Below are 20,805 nucleotides of genomic sequence, written 5' to 3'. Positions count from 1 at the left end.
CCTGGGAAGCCCCCTTATGCTGTAGACATTATAAAAGACAGAAGAACAGTAAGCCAATTACAAGGTCAATTATCCTTCTTTTCACACGTTATTAACTCTGTTATAGTTAGGTTTGTTACCTACACTTGGAACTTAAGACCTTCAGCTCTTCAGTAAGTTCAGGTGTCACTTGCAAGTAGTTATTAATAAGCTAGAATATACTCATTTTCTTCCTGGTAATAATGATGTAATTGGGTAACTTATTTTGCTTGAGATGGAGACACTATTCTTCAGACTTTACATTAGCTGGTGTTTGGGTTAGATTTAATGTGCCCTGCCCTCCAGTATGTGTGTATATGTATATTGTATATATATGTATAACTAATATTTGTGTATTCCTAATTTTCCACAAGGGAGTTCAGGTGGCTCAGTGGTAAAGAATCTGCCTGCCAATGCAGGAGACACAGGTTCAATCCCTGGATCAGGAAGATACCCTGGAGGAAGAAATGGGAACCCACTTTAGTATTCTTGCCTGGGAAATTCCATGAACAGAGGAGCCTGCGGGCTACAGTCCATGGGCTCACAAAGAGTCAGACATGACCTAGCAACTGAGCATGCATACACAGTTTTCCACACAGAATGAAACAGGCTGGTATCCTAGTATAAGCAGGGAATCTTACTGGCCTTGTATGAAAGTTATTTCCAGTTAAAATAACTTTAGTTGTAAAACTGCACAGAGAGACCAGGGAGCCAATAATTGATCTTTATTATACAGAAATGCGAAGGCCATATGCATTAAATGGTGTTTTGCAGTGAACATTATGCAGATTCAAACTGAAGACATCCTCATCTTAATGAGATACAATATAAAAATAAAGACTGACCAAAAGTTGCCAGAAAGAACTCAATTTCCACTCTCCCAATCAAACTGAAACTCGCCACAGGAAAACCTGGTTTAAATTCATGCCAAACTGTTCAAATGGAAAGAAAAACTAAGTCAGGTAGAGACACCCTTGGACTGGGTTTTATAGTTTTAGGGAGCCAGAATGAAGCTCTACTCAGCTTCACATTTTTTAGGAATTTGTTTCATTTAAACTTTTTATCTTTAGTCACCTAAGTGATAACCTAAAGTGAAAAAAAGTTAAGTGAGTTGGGGAATTTTGTGGGGCTAGACAGGTTTAGAGGAGGGAAAATTACAATCATTCATTTAATTACTTCTGATCAGGAAAATTTGATATCAGGTCTGGGTCATCTGTATTAGCCCTTTGATAGACTGTTTCTCTGTAGTGGTCAAGAGGCAAGATCCTTGAAGTATCAGCATTAACAAATACTTGACATTAGCACAGTTTGGTGCCTGTCCTCTTTATATTCCCAAATGCTGGACTTTATATAGGATGTTTTTAACATCAAATTGCCCTTCTGAATAAGATTTTTCTCAATAAGCTTCTCTTTGCATTTACTACTGACTTAAAAAATGTTTTAGAGAATGAGTTAGACAGGATTGTGTTGAGACAAGACTAATGACTAGGAGGGCATCTGTGGATTAAATATAGATAAAACTACTTCCAGGACCTTTAAATATACACAAAGTAGGTAAAGAACCTGCCTGTCAATGCAGGAGACTAAGAGACGTGGATTCCATTCCTGGGTCGGGAAGATCCCCCGGAGAAGGGCATGGCAACCCACTCCAGTATTCTTGCCTGGAGAATCCCGTGGACAGAGGAACCTGGCAGTCTACAGTCCATAGGGTCACAAAGAATTGGACACGTCTGAAGTGACTGAGCATGCACACACGTCAATTCATGTAGGACACCAAAACAGGGAACAAGGTCTAGAGTTTAGATATATTGTCTGAACTCAGGATGGTGCTATTCAGCAACTGAAATTTAAAACTCCCTAAATTTAAAACTCCCTAAATTCAATCAAAGTAGAGACATTTAAAGTAGCCTGGAGGAATCCAGATAGTCATGTGCTAAAGAATGGAAATTCTGGTGCCACTTTCCTTCGTTGCAAATTGTATTGGTGACTGCATAAAAGAGGTGGTTGAGAGATACATTTTTTTTTAAAATTTAGATTTCTGCTGTAATGAATGATGGAGTAGGACAATGCTGAGAGAGTAGAGAATATATTTATGGTTCTAGGACTGTGAGAACCAGGTAATCACATTTGGAATATTCTCATTAATTTAGAAAAGGAAAAATGACAAAATCACTAGTGGAACATACATTTATATCTCAGAGACCATCTGCTCCAAAAATCAGTTTTATTTCCCCTTATTCAAAGAGATGGTTACTTCAATAAGCTACATTACTTAGCAGAGCCTGGGAGATAGGCTGAAAACATATATTTAAGAAAGAAAACAAACTTTAAAAAATGAGATAAATGGTTTGCTCTACATCTCATTCACATTCTATGGCTAGAGAGATCCAAATCTCACTGAAATATTCCTGATAGTCCAAAAGCACACAGGATGGAAGTGAACCAAGAAATGAGAGAAAATGTTTACTGGATGAGTGCTGGTTCACCCAATTTATTCACCTCTGGAGTGGAAGTATAAGGAGATATAAAGCCTGCTTATAAGAGACAAGGTCTACAGAGAAGCCCTGAATTGCTCTCCCCAAATAACAAATTTGATTCAAGAGAAAAAAAAATGATGGAAAACATCTCATCACACAAAACTTGGTGATGGTGTCTCTGACAGTCACTGGCCAGCAATGGAAAAGGAGAAACCCAACAGCTGGCTTTACGATTTATTGAAGGCTGCCAGCACAGCCCAGATCATCTCTGTGGCGCTGTGCTTTGTCCCCTCTACCTCAGGGTCCAGTTCTACTAGGTCCTTGGCTCGATTCATTGCCATATCGTACTTGTCATCTGTCAGAGAGGAGAAGACATTCTCTAGCACATCGGAGGAGTGGGCCAGCACCAGCAGTGCTAGTGTTCGCTTGTCCATACGCTGAGGGTCATTTACCCACCGCTCTAGGACACTATCTTGAAGTTTTTTCACTAGTCGTTGCTTCTCTGTTGTATTGGTCACTGGGTGAGTAGTCATATCAAATAGGAGGAAATTCTGCTTCTCAGTGGTTAGAATACCCTTCTCTACTAGGTTCTTTGCAATTCTCTCTCTTACATTTCTCAGCTGGTACTGTAATTTGAAAGGGTTCCAGGTCTCACCTATGGGAAAAATAAATAGAATGCTTGAACAAGACTATAAACCAACTAGACTTCAGAAGACATCTATAGAATATTCTACCCTATAACAGTAGAATACCCATACTTCTCATTTCCTTGATACACCACATGTTAGGCCATAAAACAAGCCTTAATAAATTTAAAAGAATTGAAAACATACAAAGTATGCTATTCAGTCACAATGGAATTATAAATTGATAACAGAAGAACATTTGGGAAATTAAAAAGATATGTGGAAATTTAAAGACACACTCTGAAATAACCAATGCGTCAAAAAAGAAATCACAAGAAAAAATTCAGAAATACTTTTGAGTTGAATGAACATACCAAAACTTATGGGATGCAGCTTAAAGCAGTGCAAAGAGGGAAATTTATGATCCAAATGCTATATTAGAAAAGTGAAAGTCACTCAGTCCTGTCCAACTCTTTGCAACCCCATGGACTGTAGCCCGCCAGGCTCCTCTGTCCATGGAATTCTCCAGGCAAGAGTATTGGAGTGGGAAGCCGTTCCCTTCTCCAGGATCTTCCCAACCCAGGTCTTCCGCATTGCAGGCGGATACTTTACCATCTGAACCACCAGGGAAGTCCTGTATTAGAAAAGGAGATGTCAAATCAATAACCTAACCTTCTAACTTTAAAAAACTAGAAATAGAAGATAATACTAAACCCAAAGCAAGCAGGATAAAGGAAACAATAGAATAGACAGGAAATAGAAAAAATGAAAACAATAGAGAAAAATCAATAAAGCAAAATTCTGGTTCAATGAAAAGATGAAAAAAACTGACAAACCCAGAGTGACCAAGGAAAAGAGAAGACTCAGAATTACTAAAATTAGGAATGAATGAGGAGACATTACTACTAAACTTACAAAAATTAACAGGGTTATAAGGAATACTATGGAAAACAGTATGACAACAATTTAGACAACCTAGAAGAATGGACAAATTCCTTGAACTACAATTACCTAAACTGACTCAACAAGAAAGAGGGAATTTCAATAGAACTATAACAAATAATGCCCTGGTGGCTCAGACAGTAAAGAATCTGCCTTCAATGCAGGAGACCTGGGTTCTATCTCTGGGTTGGGAAGATCCCCTGGGGAGAAGGAAATGGCATCCCCTCCCCAAATGCCCCAGTATTCTTGCCTAGAGAATTCCATGGACAGAGAAGCTTGGTGGGCTACCGTCCAAGGGGTCACAAAGAGTCAAACATGACTGAGCAACTAATACCACACACATATAACAAGTAAAAGGCTTTCTAGGTGATGCTAGTGGTAAAGAACCAACCTGCCAATGCAGATATAAGAGACGCAAATTTGATCCCTGGGTTGGGAAGATCCCCTGGAGGAGGGCATGGCAACCCATTCTAGTATTCTTTCCTGGAGAATCCTATGGACAGAGGAGCCTGGTGGGGTACAGTCCACTGGACTGCACAGAATTGGACACGACTGGTGCAACTTAGCACACATAACAAGTAAATAGATTGAATAGTAACTTTAAAACTTCCCACAAAGAAAAGTGTGGTCAAGACGACTTTTCTGGTAATTCTACCAAACATTAATGGAGAATTAATGCCAATCCTTCATAAACAGTTTAAAAAAAAAAAAAGAAGAGGCAGAGGAGGGAACACTTCCTCAGTTTAAACAGTAAGTATTCCTCTGATACTAAAATGAGACAAAACTTCACAAGATAACTATAGACCAGCATCTCTTATGTATATATAGGTACAAAAATACTGAATAAAATATGCACAAACAAATCTACTAATATAATAAAGACATAGGGAACTCTTTGATGGTCTGGTGTGCTAGGACTCTGCACTTTCATTGCCAAGGGCATAGGTTCAATCCCTGGTCAGGGAACGAACATCTTACAAGCAGTATGGCTCAGCTGAAGGAAAAAAACAAACAACCCCATCCCTAAACTACATAATATGATAAAGGGGGACTTAAAACAGAAATGTAAGTTTGATTAAAAGTACAAAAATCAATAAAATGAAAAGCAAAAACCAAATGATCACTTCCATAGACAAAAGAAAAGCATTTGATAAAATCCAACACTCTTACATCATAAAAACACTCCATAAGCTAGGAATAGACAGAAACTTTCTGAACTTGATAGAAGAATTTATGAAAACCTCACAGCTAGCATAATGCTTAATAGGAAAGAACTGAATGTTGTCATCTTAGATCAAGGATAAGACAAGGAAGTCCATTCTCATCATTCCTATTCAGCACCATACTGAAAGTTCTAGGCAGGGTAATTAGGTAAGAAAAATAAATAGAAGGATCTGGATTAGACAAATTAAACTATTTTTATTTTCAACTGAAATTTTTATTTCAATTTTAATTACAGCAAAATTACAAGTAACAAGAAAAAAGATTAGGTGAAATGGATCAAAATACAAAACCTATACTTCAAAGGATACCATTAAGAAACTGAAAAGACAACCCATAGAATTGGAGAAAAATTTTGCAAATCATGTATCTGAAAAGATTTGTATTTAGAACATATTTTAAAGTACAACTCAATAGTAGAAAGCAAACCCAATTTAAAAATGGGCAAAGGATTTGAACACACAATTCTCCAAAGAAGTATACAAACGGCCAATAAGCACATATAAAGATGCTCAACATTATTAGTCATTCAGTTCAGTTCAGTTCAGTCGCTCAGTCGTGTCCAACTCTTTGCAACCCCATGAATCGCATGCAGCACGCCAAGCCTCCCTGTCCATCACCAACTCCCGGAGTTTACTCAAATTCATGTCCATCGAGTCAGTGATGCCATCCAGCCATCCAGCCATCTCATCCTCTGTCGTCCCCTTCCCGCCCCCAATCCCTCCCAGCATCAAGGTCTTTTCCAATGAGTCAACTCTTCGCATGAGGTGGCCAAGTACTGGACTTTCAGCTTCAGCATCAGGTCCTTCCAATGAACACCCAGGACTGATATCCTTTAGGATGGACTGGGTGGATCTCCTTGCAGTCCAAGGAACTCTCAAAAGTCTTCTCCAACACCACAGTTCAAAAGCATCACTTCTTTGGCATTCAGCTTTTTTTTATAGTCCAACTCTCACATCCATACATGACTACTGGAAAAACCATAGCTTTGAAGAGACAGATCTTTGCTGGCAAAGTCTCTGCTTTTTAACATGCTGTCTAGGGTGGTCATAGCTTTTCTTCCAAGGAGCAAGCATCTTTTAAATTTCATGGCTGCAATCACCATCTGCAGTGATTTTGGAGCCCCTCAAAATAAACTCTGACACTGTTTCCATTGTTTCCCCATCTATTTGCCATGATGGGACCAGATGCCATGATCTTAGTTTTCTGAATGTTGAGTTTTAAGCCAACTTTTTCACTCTCCTCTTTCACTTTCATCAAGAGGCTCTTTAGTCCTTCTTCACTTTCTGCCATAAGGGTGGTATCATCTGCATATCTGAGGTTACTGATATTTCTCCTGGCAATCTTGATTCCAGCTTGTGCTTCATCCAGCCCAGGGTTTTCTCATGATGTACACTGCATATAAGTTATTAAGTAGGGTGATGATATACAGCCTTGATATACTCCTTTCTTGATTTGGAACCAGTCTGTTGTTCTATGTCCAGTTCTAACTGTTGCTTCTTGATCTGCATACAGATTTCTCAGGAAGCACATGGGTCTGGTATTCCCATCTCTTTTAAGAATTTTTCACAGTTTGTTGTGATCCACACAGTCAAAGGCTCTGGCATAGTCGATAAAGTAGAAATAGATGTTTTTTTTGAATTCTCTTGCTTTTTTGATGATCCAATGGATGTTAGCAATTTTATCTTTGGTTCCTCTGTCTTTTCTAAATCCAGCTTGAACATCTGGAAGTTCACAGTTCATGTACTATTGAAGCCTGGCTTGGAGAATTTTGAGCATTACTTTACTAGTGTGTGAGATGAGTGCAATTGTGCAGTAGTTTGAACATTCTTTGGCATTGCCTTTCTTTGGAATTGGAATGAAAATTGACCTTATCCAGTCCTGTGGCCACTGCTGAGTTTTCCTAAATTGAGTGCAGCACTTTAACAGCATCGTCTTTTAGCATTTGAAATAGCTCAACCGGAATTCTGTCACCTCCACTAGCTTTGTTTGTAGTGATACTTCCTAAGGCCCATTTCACTTAGCATTCCAGGATGTCTAGCTCTAGGTGAGTGATCACACCATTGTCGTTATTTGGGTCATGAAGATCTTTTTTTGGTATAGTTCTTCTGTGTATTCTTGCCACCTCTTCTTAATATCTTCTGCTTCTGTTAGGTACATACCATTTCTGTCCTTTATTGTGCTCATCTTTGCATGAAATGTTCCCTTGGTATCTCTAATTTTCTTGAAGAGATCTCTAGTCTTTCCCATTCTATTGTCTTCCTCTATTTCTCTGCACTGATCACTGAGGAAGGCTTTCTTATCTCTCCTTGCTATTCTTTGGAACTCTGCATTCAAATAGGTATATCTTTCCTTTTCTCCTTTGCCTTTCACGTCTTTTCAGCTATTTGTAAGGACTTCTTGGACAACTATTGTGCCTTTTTGCATTTCTTTTTCTTGGGGATGGTCTTGATCACTACCTCCTATACAATGTCACAAACCGTCCATAGTTCTTCAGGCACTCTATCAGATCTAATCCTTTGAATCTATTTGTCACTTCCACAGTATAATTGTAACAGATTTGATTTAGGTCATACCTGAATGGTCTAGTGGTTTTTCCTTCTTTCTTCAATTTAAGTCTGAATTTGGCAATGAGAAGTTCAGTTCATGATCTCAGCCACAGTCAGCTCCCAGTCTTATTTTTGCTGACTGTATAGAGTTTCTCCATCTTTGGCTGCAAAGAATATAATCAATCTGATTTTGGTATTGACCATCTGGTGATGTCCATGTGTAGTCTTGTCTTGTTTTGTTGGAAGAAGGTGTTTGCTATGACCAGTTCGTTCTCTTGGCAAAACTCTGTTAGCCTCTGATCTGCTTTGTTTTGTACTTCAATGCCAAATCTGCCTGTTACTCCAGGTATCTCTTGACTTTCTACTTTTGCATTTCAGTTCCCTATAGTGAAAAGGACATCTTTTTTGGGTGTTAGTTCTAGAAGGTCTTGTAGGTCTTCATAGAACCGTTCAACTTCAGCTTCTTCAGCATTACTGCTCGGGGCATAGACTTGGATTACTGTGATATTGAATGGTTTGCCTTGGAAACAATCAGAGATCATTCTGTCATTTTTGAGATTGCGTCCAAGTACTGCATTTCAGACTCTTTTGTTGACTATGATGGCTACTCCATTTCTTCTAAGGGATTCTTGCCCACAGTAGTAGATATAATGGTCATCTGAGTTAAATTCACCCATTCCAGTCCATTTTAGTTCACTGATTCCTAAAATGTCAATGTTCACTCTTGCCATTTCCTGATTGACCACTTCCAATTTGCCTTGATTCATGGACCTAACATTCCAGGTTCCTATGCAATATTGCTCTTTACAACATAGGACTTTACTTCCATCACCAGTCACATCCACAACTGGGTGTTGTTTTTGCTTTGGTTCCATCTCTTCATTCTTTCTGGAGTCTCCACTGATGTCTGGTAGCATACTGGGCACCTACCAACCCGGGGAGTTCATCTTTCAGTGTCCTATCTTTTTGCCTTTTCATACTGTTCATGGGGTTCTCAAGGCAAGAATACTGAAGTGGTTTGCCATTCCCTTTTCCAGTGGACCACATTTAGTCAGAACTCTCCACCATGACCCATCCATCTTTGGTGGCCCTACATGGCATGGCTCATAGTTTCACTGAGTTAGTCAAGGCTGGGGTCCATGTGATTATAGCTGATAAGGTTCTTTAAAAGTTAATCATTGAGAGATTACATCTGGGATAATGGCAGCAACCATTAGAAATTCATCTCTCCACCGAGACAATAATTATACTAGTAGCATCTACCTGAAACAATTATTTTTGGAACTCTTGAGTTTCCACCAACACTTGTAGGTTCCAGGGGAAGCTAGACTGGCAAACTGTGGTCAGTATCAATTTCAGTCAAAATCAGCCTTCAGTGCAGCAGTGACTACTCAGCCCCCGGTCCCATGATAGGTACCTGTGGGAACAGAAATCTGTAGTTCTGGTATAGCCTGCTGGAGTCAGGGTGGGAAATAAGGACTCTGTTGTTGAAATCTCAGGACCAGTGTTCTAGTTATGGATTTGTAGCTTCTGATGGCTGACGTACAGCTAAAGACTGCCACTGTTCCAATCCCCACCAGTTGAAGCAGCTTCCAGGGGATTTAAAAGAGAAGCATTTTTTACATTCAGAAACAACTGCATGTACACAGTATTTAAGAAAGCAAGCATGCTTGCTTAAGAAAACATGTAATCTCTGAAATACAACCTTGGAAAAGATCTGAAGCTTTCACCTCAGCTGGATCTACAACACAGAGAAACCATAATACAATCAACAAAATAACAACAAACAACTCAGCAAAACCTGGGAAATGGGGAAAGTCTGATTTCCAGAGTTACTGTATTATAAGATTTCAATATTCAGCTTTCAACAACAAAAAAATTACAAGGCACATAGTGAAAGAAAAAGGTATGTCCCACTAAAAGGGACAAAAGAAAAAGACAAAATTTGTACTCGAGGAAGCCCAGATGTCGTTTACTAGATAAATACTTGAAAACAGCTGTTTTAAAGATGTTTCTTTATGATGCTTTCTTTAGCAAATAGCTAAAGGAAGACATGGGCAAAGACAGGAAAATGATGAACAAAATTAGAATACCAATAAAGAGATACAAATTACAAAAAGGAACCAAAAAGAAAATCTGGCTTTAAGGGAAATGCTTTCAATTTTTCACCATTGAGGATAATGTTTGCTATGGGTTTGTCATATATAGCTTTTATTATGTTGAGGTATGTTCCTTCTATGCCTGCTTTCTGGAGAGTTTTTATCATAAATGGATGTTGAATTTTGTCAAAGGCTTTTTCTGCATCTATTGAGATAATCATATGGTTTTTATCTTTCAATTTGTTAATGTGGTGTATTACATTGATTGATTTGTGGATATTAAAGAATCCTTGCATTCCTGGGATAAAGCCCACTTGGTCATGATGTATGATCTTTTTAATATGTTGTTGGATTCTGTTTGCTAGAATTCTGTTAAGGATTTTTGCATCTATGTTCATCAGTGATATTGGTCTGTAGTTTTCTTTTTTGAGCCATCTTTGTCTGGTTTTAGTATAAGGGTGATGGTGGCCTCATAGAATGAGTTTGGAATTCCTCTGCAATTTTCTGGAAGAGTCTGAGTAAGATAGGTGTTAGCTCTTCTCTAAATTTCTGGTAGAATTCAGCTGTGAAGCCATCTGGTCCTGGGCTTTTGTTTGCTGGAAGATTTCTGATTACAGTTTCGATTTCCGTGCTTGTGATGGATCTGTTAAGATATTCTATTTCTTCCTGGTTCAGCTTTGGAAAGTTATACTTTTCTAAGAATTTGTCCATTCCTTCCAAGTTGTCCATTTTATTGGCATAGAGCTGCTGGTAGTAGTCTCTTATGATCCTTTGTATTTCAGAGTTGTCTCTTGTGCTCTCTCCATTTTCATTTCTAATTTTGTTGATTTGGTTCTTCTCCCTTTGTTTCTTGATGAGTCTGGCTACCGGCTTGTCAATTTTATTTACCTTTTCAAAAAACCAACTTTTAGCTTTGTTGATTTTTGCTATGGTCTCTTTTGTTTCTTTTGCATTTATTTCTGCCCTAATTTTTAAGATTTCTTTCCTTCTACTAACCCTGGGGTTCTTCATTTCCTCCAAATGACCCAATCAAAAAAAGGGTCAAAGAACTAAACAGACATACAGATGGCTAACAAACACATGAAAACATGCTCAACATCACTCATTATCAGAGAAATGTAAATCAAAACCACAATGAGGTACCATTACACGCCAGTCAGGATGGCTGCTATCCAAAAGTCTACAAGCAATAAATGCTGGAGAGGGTGTGGAGAAAACGGAACCCTCTTACACTGTTGGTGGGAATGCAAACTAGTACAGCCACTATGGAGAATAATGTGGAGATTCTTTAAAAAACTGGAAATAGAACTGCCATATGACCCAGAAATCCCACTCCTGGGCATACACACTGAGGAAACTAGATCTGAAAGAGACACGTGCACCCCAATGTTCATCGCAGCACTGTTTATAATTGCCAGGACATGGAAGCAACCTAGATGCCCATCAGCAGACGAATGGATAAGGAAGCTATGGTACATATACACAATAGAATATTACTCAGCCATTAAAAAGAACTCATTTGAATCAGTTCTAATGAGATGGATGAAACTGGAGTCCATTATATAGAGTGAAGTAAGCCAGAAAGATAAAGACCAAGACAGTATACTAATGTATATATATGGAATTTAAAAAGATGGTAACGATAACCCAATATGCAAAACAGAAAAAGAGACACAGATGTACAGAACAGACTTTGGGACTTGGTGGAAGAAGGCGAGGGTGGGATGTTCTGAGAGAATAGTATTGAAACAAGTATACTATCAAGGGTGAAACAGACCCCCAGCCCAGGTTGGATGCATGACAAGTCCTCAGGACTGGTGCACTGGGAAGACCGAGAGGGATGGGATGGGGAGGGAGGCGGGAGGGGGCATTGGGATGGGGAACACATGTAAATCCATGGCTGATTCATGTCAATGTATGGCAAAAACCACTATAATATTGTAAAGTAATTAGCCTCCAACTAATAAAAATAAATGGGGGAACAAAAAAGAAAATCTGGAGCTTAAATACAACAGCTAAAATGAAGAATACACTATATGGGTTCAAAAACAGATTTAAGCAGGCAGAAGAATTAGCAAATTTGAAGATAGTACAACTGAAGTAATAAAGTTTAGGGAAAAACAACAAAAAAAGTGAATGGAGCCTAAGGAACCTCTGAGACACCATCAAATGGACTAATATTTTCATTGTAGGAATCCGAGAGGAGAAGAGAGAGAAAGGGCAGAAAAATATTTGAAAAAATAGCTGAAAATGGTCCAAATTTCACAAAGACATGAATCTACAAATCTAAGATATTTAAGGAGCTCAATGTTGACTAAAACATCCGAGATACATTATAATCTAACTATTGAAAGCCAAAGATAAACAATCTTTTAAAACCAATTTTAAACTGAAATATAGTTAATTTACAATGTTATGTTAGTTTTAGATGTACAGTACAGTGACTGAGTTACACACACATATATTTGGGCTTCCCCAGTGGCTCAGATGGTAAAGAATACACTGCAGTGCAGGAGACCTGGGTTCGATCCCTGGGTTGGGAAGATCCCCTGGAGAAGGGATGACTTCCCGCTCCAGTATTCTTGCCTGGAGAATTCCACAGACAGAGGAGCCTGGCAGGCTACAGTCCATGGGGTTGCAAAGAGTTAGACACGACTGAGTGATTTTCATACACATACACACACACACACACACACACACATTTTAGATTCTTTTCCATTCTAGGTTTTTATAATTTGCTGATTATAGTTGCCTGTGCTATATAGTAGGTCCCTATTGTCTACCTATTTTATATATCTGAGGTTAGTCACTCAGTCGTGTCCAACTCTTTGTGACCCCACGGACTGTAGCCTGCCAGGCTCCTCCTCTCCATTGGCATTCTTCAGGCAAGAATACTGGAGTGGGTAGCCTATTCCTCTCCTCCAGGAGATCTTCCTGACCCAGGAATGGAACTGGGTCTCCTGCATTGCAGGTGGATTCTTTATCAGCTGAGCTGTTAGTCCCAAACTCCTAATTTATCTACCCACCCCACTTCTGCTATCCACTTTGCTATTTCTGTTTTATAAATAGTTTATTTGTATCATTTTTAAAGATTCCACATATAAGTGATATATAGTATTTTTCTTTTTCTGTCTGAGTTACTTCACTTAATATGATAATCTCTAGGTCCATCCATACACACACACACACACACACATATTATATCTTCTTTATCCATTCAGCTGTTGACAGACATTTAGGTTCCTTCCATGTCTTGGCTATTGTAAATAGTGCTACTATTGACACTAGGTTGTATGTGTCTTTTTGAATTAGAATTTTCTCAGATATATATGCCTAGGAGTGTGATTGACAGATTGTACATAACTCTATTTTTAGTTTTTTAAGGAAACTCCATACTGTTCTCCATAGTGGCTGCACCAATTTACATTCCTATCAAGTGAAGGAAGATTTTTTTTGCTCCACACCCTCTCCAGCATTAATTTAGTTTACAAAGATAAAGAATCTTAAAAGCAGGAAGAGAGAAATGAGTTGTCATACACAAAGTATCTTCAATAAGATTATCACCAGACTTGTCATCAGAAACTTTGGAGGCTAGAAGACAGTGAATTGACATACTCAAAGGGCTCAAAGAAAAAAATCTGTCACCTAAGAATTTTATATCCAGAAAAAGTGTCCTTGAACAATGAAATTAAGACTTTCCCAGGTAAATAAAAATTGAGGAAGGTTGTTACCACTAGACTTGCCCTGCAAGAAATGCTAAAAAGTACTGCAGGTTGAAATGAAGGGAAGCTAGAAGTGACTTGAAGCAGTAATGAAGAAATAAAGACACAATAAAAGTTAAATACATGGACAACTATAAAAGTTAATTTTGGTTTGTAACTCTACTTTTTATTTTCTATATACTTTAAAAGACAGATGCATTAAAGAACAATTATTAACCTATGATATTGGTCACACAATTTACAAAGGTATAATCTGTGACATCAAAACAGAGAGTGGAATGGAGCTGTATAGGAACAGAATTTTTGTGTTACTGAAGTTAAGTTGGTATAAATTCAAATTAGGTTGTCACAACTTTAAGATATAAAATGTAATCCCCATGGTGCAACAGAGAAAACGTCTACAGAATATACACTAAAGAAAATGAGAAGGGAATCAAAACGTTTCACTATAAAAAAATCAACCAAACATAACAGGAGATAGTAATGCAGGAAATGAGGGACCGAAGTCTACAGGCCATATAGAAAACAAATAGCAAAATGGTGGAAGTGTCTCCTTATCAGTAATTATTTTAAATGTAAACACATTAAATTATTTAATCAGTAAGAAAAAATTGGCAGAATGGGTTAAAAAACATGATCCAACTAAATGCTGTTTATGAGAGATTCAATTTTTTTTTTTTTGAGAGACTCACTTTAGATCAAAGGACACAGACAGGTTGAAAGTGAATGGATGTGAATGGATGGAAAAAGATATTCCATTCAATAGTAACCAAAAAAGAGAAGGGATGGCTATACTAATTTTGGACAAAATAGACTTTAAATCATACAAGACAAAAGAGACACAGAGACATTATATATTAATAAAAGGTTCAGTACAACAAGAAGATAAAACAATTATAAATATTTACACTCCTAATAACAGACTCAAAATATATGAAGCAAAATGGATAGAACAGACAGAAGTAGACAGTTTTATATCACCCTACTTGCAGAATACATGTTCTTCTCAGATTTACAAGGCACATTCTCTAGGAGACACCATGTGTCAGGCCATAAAATACATCTCAATATATTTCAAAAGACAGATATCATGCAAAGCATCTTCTCTCACCACAGTGGGATGAAATTAGACATCAATAAAAGAAGGAAAATGAAAATTTGCCTATATGTGTAAATTAAACAAGCTTAAACACCAATGTGTCAAAGAAGAAATCACAAAGGAAATTAGAAAATACTTAGAAATGGATGAAAACACAACATATGAAAGCATATGGGACACAGTGAAAGCAGAGGGAAATTTGCTGTAAATGTCTAAATTAAAAAAGTCTAAAATCAATCTCCTAACTTTATACTTTAATGGACTAGTAAAAGAAGAGCAAAATAAACCCAAAGTTAATAGAAGGAAGGAAATAGATTAGATATATCCAAAAAGGGAGATCAGAAGAACAACAAACAAAATTAAAGAAACTAAAAGTTGTTTCTTTGAAATGATCAACAAAATTCACAAACATTTAACTAGACTGCCAAAGGAAAAAAGATAGAAACAACTAAAAATCAGAAATGAGAGTGGAGGCATTACCATTGACCTTGCAGGGATTAAAAAAAGAATTATGAAATAATATTATGAATAACGTTAAACCAACAAATTAGACAACCTAGAAAAAGTGGACAAGCGCCTTGAAACATTCAAATTATCCAAACTGATGAAGAAACAGAAAATTTCAACAGATTTATAGCAAATAAAAATATGAAATCAGTAATCAAAAATCAAAACCTCCCTACAAAGAAACGTTCAGGGCCAGATGACTTCATCAGTGAATTCTACCTTACATTTAAACAAGAATTAACACCAATCCTTCTCAAAGTCTTCCAAAAATCTAAAGAAGGAACATGTTAACTCATTCTGTGAGGCAAGATTATCCTGATACTAAAGCCAAATAAAGACATCACAAGAAAAGAAAGTTACAGACCAATAAGTCTTATGAATGTAGATTCAAAATCCTTAGTAAAATATTAGCTAACTTAATCCAAAAGCATGATAAAGGGATTATTCACTATGATCAAGTAAAATTTATCCCAGGAATGTAACAGAAACTCAAATAGACCAAGGATCTAAATAGATGTTTTTCAAAAGAAGACATACAAATGGCCAAAAGACACATGAAAATGTGCTCAACATCAGTAATTATCAAGGAACTACAAATCAAAACTATAGTGAGATATCACTTCACAATTGTTAGGATGGTTATTATTAAAAAGATAAAAAATAACAAGTGTTCAGGGAACTCTGCCCAATGTTATGCGGCAGCCTGGATGGAAGGGGAGATTGAGAGAGAAGAGATACATGTATATGTTTGGCTGAGTCCCACTGGCCACCTGAAACTATCACATTATTAATCGGCTATACTCCAATATATAATAAAAAGTATTTTAAAAAGATAGGGACTTCCCAGGTGGTCCAGCAGCTAAGACTCCACCCTCCCAATGCAGGGGACCCAAGTTCGATCCCTGGTTGGGGAACTAGATGCCACATGCCACAGTTAAGATCCTGCGTGCTTCAACTAAGACCCAGTGCAGTCAAATTAGTAAATAAATAAAAATAAATATCTAAATATTTTAAAATATTTAAAAAAAACACAAATGTTGGCAAGGACATAGAGAAAAGGGAACCCTCATGCACTGTTGGTGAGAATGTAAATTGGTGCAGTCACTATAGAAAACAGTATAGAAATTTCTCAAAAAATTAAAATAACTACCATATAATTTAGTAATTCTACTTCTGAGAATTTTTCCAAAGGAAATGAAAACACTAACTTGAAAAGATACATGTACCCCATGTTCACGGCAACATTATTTACAGTAGCTAAGACACGGAAGCAATTTAAATATCAATTATGGATGAATAGATAAAGAAAATGGATACACACACACACAAGCATACACATATACACACACACATATACATACATTGGAATACTAATCAGCCATAAAAAGAGGAAATCTTGCCATTCATAACAACATGGATGGGCCTTGAGGGTATTATGCTAAGTGAAATAAGTCAGACAGAGACAGACAAATACTGTTATGATCTCACTTATATCTGGAATCTAAAACAAAACCAAAAAATTCCAAAATTTTAGATATAGAGAACAGATTAGTATTTGCTAGGGGCGGGAAGGGGAAGAACACCACAATGTGTGAAGATCAAAAGACACAAAACTTCAGTTATAAAATAAATAAATCCTGGGGGTGTAATATATAGCATGGTAACTATAGTTACTAACATTGTATTATATATTTTAAAGTTGCTAAGAAAACAGACTTTCAAATGGGCTTCCCAGGTGGCACGAGTGGTAAAGAACCTGCCGGCCAATGCAGGAGACATGAGCAACGTGGGTTTGATCCTTGGGTTGGGAGGATCCCCTGGAGCAGGGCATGGCAATCCACTCCAGTATTCTTGCCTGGAAAATCCCACTGACAGAGGAGCCTGGTGGGCTACATACAGTCCACAGGGTCGCACAGAGTTGGACACAACTGAAGCCACAAAGCACTCAAGAAAATAGATCTTAAAAGTTCTCATCACAAGGAAAAAACTATGTGTGATGATGGATGCTAACTAGACTTATTGCGGTGATTATTTCTCAATATACATAAATACTGAATCAACACGATGTACACCTGAAACTAATATAACACTTATGCCTATTTCAATAAAAATCAAAGTATCAATAATACATCATTTAATATAATTAAGAAAAACCCCACATTACCATGTTACTTGATTCAGAAATGCAACTTAGAAACCAACAAAATTCTGTAAAGCAGTTATCCTTCAATTAAAAAAAAAAAAAGTAACTTGACGAAAACGAACACCCTTTCATTATACAAACTTCCAGGAAACTAGGAATAAGAGAAAAATCTCTCAATATGATAAAGAGTATTCATGAAAGCCTTACAGTTAATATCATAATCAATGGTAAAAGACTGAAAGATCCCCCAAAAGTCAAGGAACAAGAAAGACAAGGATGCCTGCTTTCACCACTGCTATTCAACAATTTAAGGAAGTTCTATCCAGAGCTAGTAGATAAGAAAGAAAAATGAAAGGCATGGCAACCCACTCCAGTATTCTTGTCTGGAGAATCCCATGGACGGAGGAGCCTGGTGGGCTATAGTCCACGGGGTTGAAAAGAGTCGGACACGACTGAGTGACTTCACTTCACTTCACTTCAAGTTGGGAAGGAAGAACTACAACTATCTCTGTCTGCAGATGACATGATCCTATACATAGAAAATCCCCCCCAAATACACAAAAAGAAACTAGAGCTAATAGACTCGACTAAGTTGCTAGATACAAGATAAAAACACAAAAATCAGTTGTTTCTGTATATCAGAAGTGAATAATCTGAAAATGAAATTAAGAAAGCAGTCCCATTTGTAACAGTGTGTAAGAAAATTAAATATTTAGGAATAACTCTAACCAGGGAGGTGAAAGATTTTTACACTGAAAACTATAAAACTGATGAAAGAAAATTAAAGAAGACCTAGATAATGGAAAGACAGCCTAAGTCTCTTTTAATGGACAGGAAAATTTAACACTGTTAAAATGGCAATAACCAACCAAAAGATCTACAGGTTCAACCCAATCCCTATAAAATTCTAACAGCCTTTTCCATAGAAGTGGAAAAGCTGATCCTCAAATTCATATAGAATTGCACAAGGTCCAAAACAGCCAAAACACCTTTGAAAAAGAAGGATAAAATTAGTGGATTCATACTTTTCCAACTTCAGAACTTACTACAAAGCTACAGTAAGTAAAACAGTATGGACAAACATACAGGTTAATACAACAGAATAGAGTCCAGAAATAAACCTTTGCAGATATGGTCAACTGATTTTCAACAAGACTTCCAAGGCCATTCAAGGGGGAAAGAATAGTATTTTTAACAAATGGTTCTGGGAAACTGCATATCCATATGCAAAAGAATGAAGTTGAACTTTTAAATCACATTAAAAAATTAAGTAAAAATGGATCAAAAAACCAATTTAAGAACTAAAACTATAAAACTCTTAGAAGAAAGCATTAGGAAAATCTTTATGACATTAGATTTGGCAAAGATTTCAGTGATATGACACCAAAAGTCAGGCAACAAATAAATTGGACTTCATCAAAATTAAGAACTTTTGTGCATCAAGTTACTCTCAATAAAGTGAACAGATAACTTATAGAATGAGAGAAAATATTTACAAATCATGTATCTGATAAGGGATTACTGTTGAGACTATAGAAAGAGCTTCTAAAACTCAACAACAACAACAGAAGCCAATTCAAAAATGGGCAAAGGACCTGAATAGACATTTCTTCAAAGAAGATACATAAGTCATCCATGAAAAGATGCTCAACATCATTAATCATTAGGGAAATGCAAATCAAAACCACAATGATATACCACTTCGTATCTACTAGGATGGCTATAATTAAAAACAAAACAAAATAAGTGCTAATGAGGATGTACAGAAACTGGAACCTTATCATGGCTGGTAAGACTGTCAAAGACTGCAGCCTCTGTAGAAAAGTTTGGTGGTTTCTCAAACTATTGAACTATCACATGACCCAATAATTCTACTCCAAGATATACATTCAAAGAATGGAAAGCAATGACTTCATCAGATATATGCACAAGGTTCACATCAGCATTACCCTACAATAGCCAACAGATGGAAACACCCAAGTGTCCATTAACAGATGAAATTAACAAAATGCGGTATATCACATACAACAGAATATTACTCAACCATAAAAATGAATGAGATTTTGATGTAAGCTGTAAGATGAATGGACCTTGAAAACATGCTTAGCTTTCAAGTAAGTCAGGCATAGAAGGACAAATACTATATGATTCCACTTATATGAGTTATTTAGATCAGGTAAATTCATAGAGACAGAAGGTAGATAAGAAGTTGCCAGGGAATGAGGAGAGGAAGGAAGAGGGATATTGGGATGATGAGAAAGCTTTGAGTGTAGAAAGAAGTAATAGTTATACAACACTGTGTTTTTAATGTCACTGAATTGTACTCTTATGATTAAGATAATAAATATGTATATTTTACCACAATAGAGTTAACTATATACCCCCCAAATGAAAATACGTCCACTCAAAAACTTGTCTATGAATGTTCACACTAGTCAAAAAGAGGAAATAATTCAAATGTCCATCAAATGATAAATAAATAACTGAAGTACTATAACCATTCAATGAAATATTATTTGGAAATAAAAAATCAAGTTAAAACTGGGGAAATTTGTGACTTTGCTGGCTGTTCAATGGTTAAGACTCTGTGCTTCCACTGCAGGCAGCAGGGTTTGATCCCTGGTTGGGGAACTAAGATTCCACATGCCACGTGGCGCGGCCAAAAAGAACAAAAAAACAAAACAAAAAACCTAGGCAAATTCTAACAAGATTGGTGATTTACATCAATTTCAGTACTCTGATTATCATATACTAAAACTTTGAGAAATTTTACCAGTGGGGGATTCTAGACAAGGCATATAAAGGTCTCTCTCTATATTAATTCTTACAACTGCATGTCAATATACTGGGTTGGCCAAAAAGTTCCTTCAAGTTTTTCTGTAAGATTTTATGGAAGAAACGGAATGAACTTTTTGACCAACTCAATACAAATGTCTCAATAAAAACTTCAATTTAAAAAAACTATTCCAGAAGGTGACACTGGCTGTGACCTCAAAGTGCCCTGTGCAAGATTCTCCTATAATTTTATGCCCTAGGCTTAGTTATTCATAGTAAAGTTTTTGAACTTGCCTTTGAGGAAAAAAGGAATGAAGTGCTGATACATGCCACAACATGGATGAACCTTGAAAATATTATCCTTGGAAGTCAGTCACAAAAAACCATAAGTTAGTTGTATGGTTTCGTTTATATGAAATATCCAGAATAGGCAAATCTACAGAGATAGAACGTAGATTAGTGGTTGTCGGAGCTGGGCAGGAGGGCTGGGAAACGTGGGGAAAACTGCTAGTGAGCATAGGGTTTATTTTGGGGATGATGAAAATGTTCTAAACTTAGGTTGTGATGATGGTTGCACAACTGTGTGAATATACTAAAATCCATTTAATTGTATACTTTTAATGGGTC

The 20,805-nt window shown here is 36.9% G+C and overlaps 1 protein-coding gene across 8 annotated transcripts in view; it reads right to left on the bottom strand.

Moving 5' to 3' along the window:
- Positions 1-728: 728 nt before the first annotated feature.
- The window catches only part of GOLPH3L (golgi phosphoprotein 3 like), a 54,885-nt gene continuing 34,808 nt past the window's right edge, over positions 729-20,805 (bottom strand). For 6 of the 8 annotated variants that reach the window (XM_065904812.1, XM_065904819.1, XM_065904828.1 and 3 more), the window contains one exon: positions 729-3,150. In XM_065904812.1, coding sequence (XP_065760884.1) covers positions 2,723-3,150 — 428 coding nt within the window. In that variant the 3' untranslated portion in view covers positions 729-2,722. Of the gene's footprint in view, positions 3,151-9,267; positions 9,423-20,472; positions 20,615-20,805 lie in introns of those variants that run through there. The other 2 variants (XR_010658883.1, XM_065904822.1) reach the window with 2 other exon arrangements.

The sequence above is a fragment of the Muntiacus reevesi genome, chromosome 1 (genome assembly GCF_963930625.1).
Source record: "Muntiacus reevesi chromosome 1, mMunRee1.1, whole genome shotgun sequence".
NCBI classification, from domain to species: domain Eukaryota; kingdom Metazoa; phylum Chordata; class Mammalia; order Artiodactyla; family Cervidae; genus Muntiacus; species Muntiacus reevesi.
Note: the sequence above shows the minus strand (reverse complement) of the source record. Positions and strands in the feature narration are given on the sequence as shown.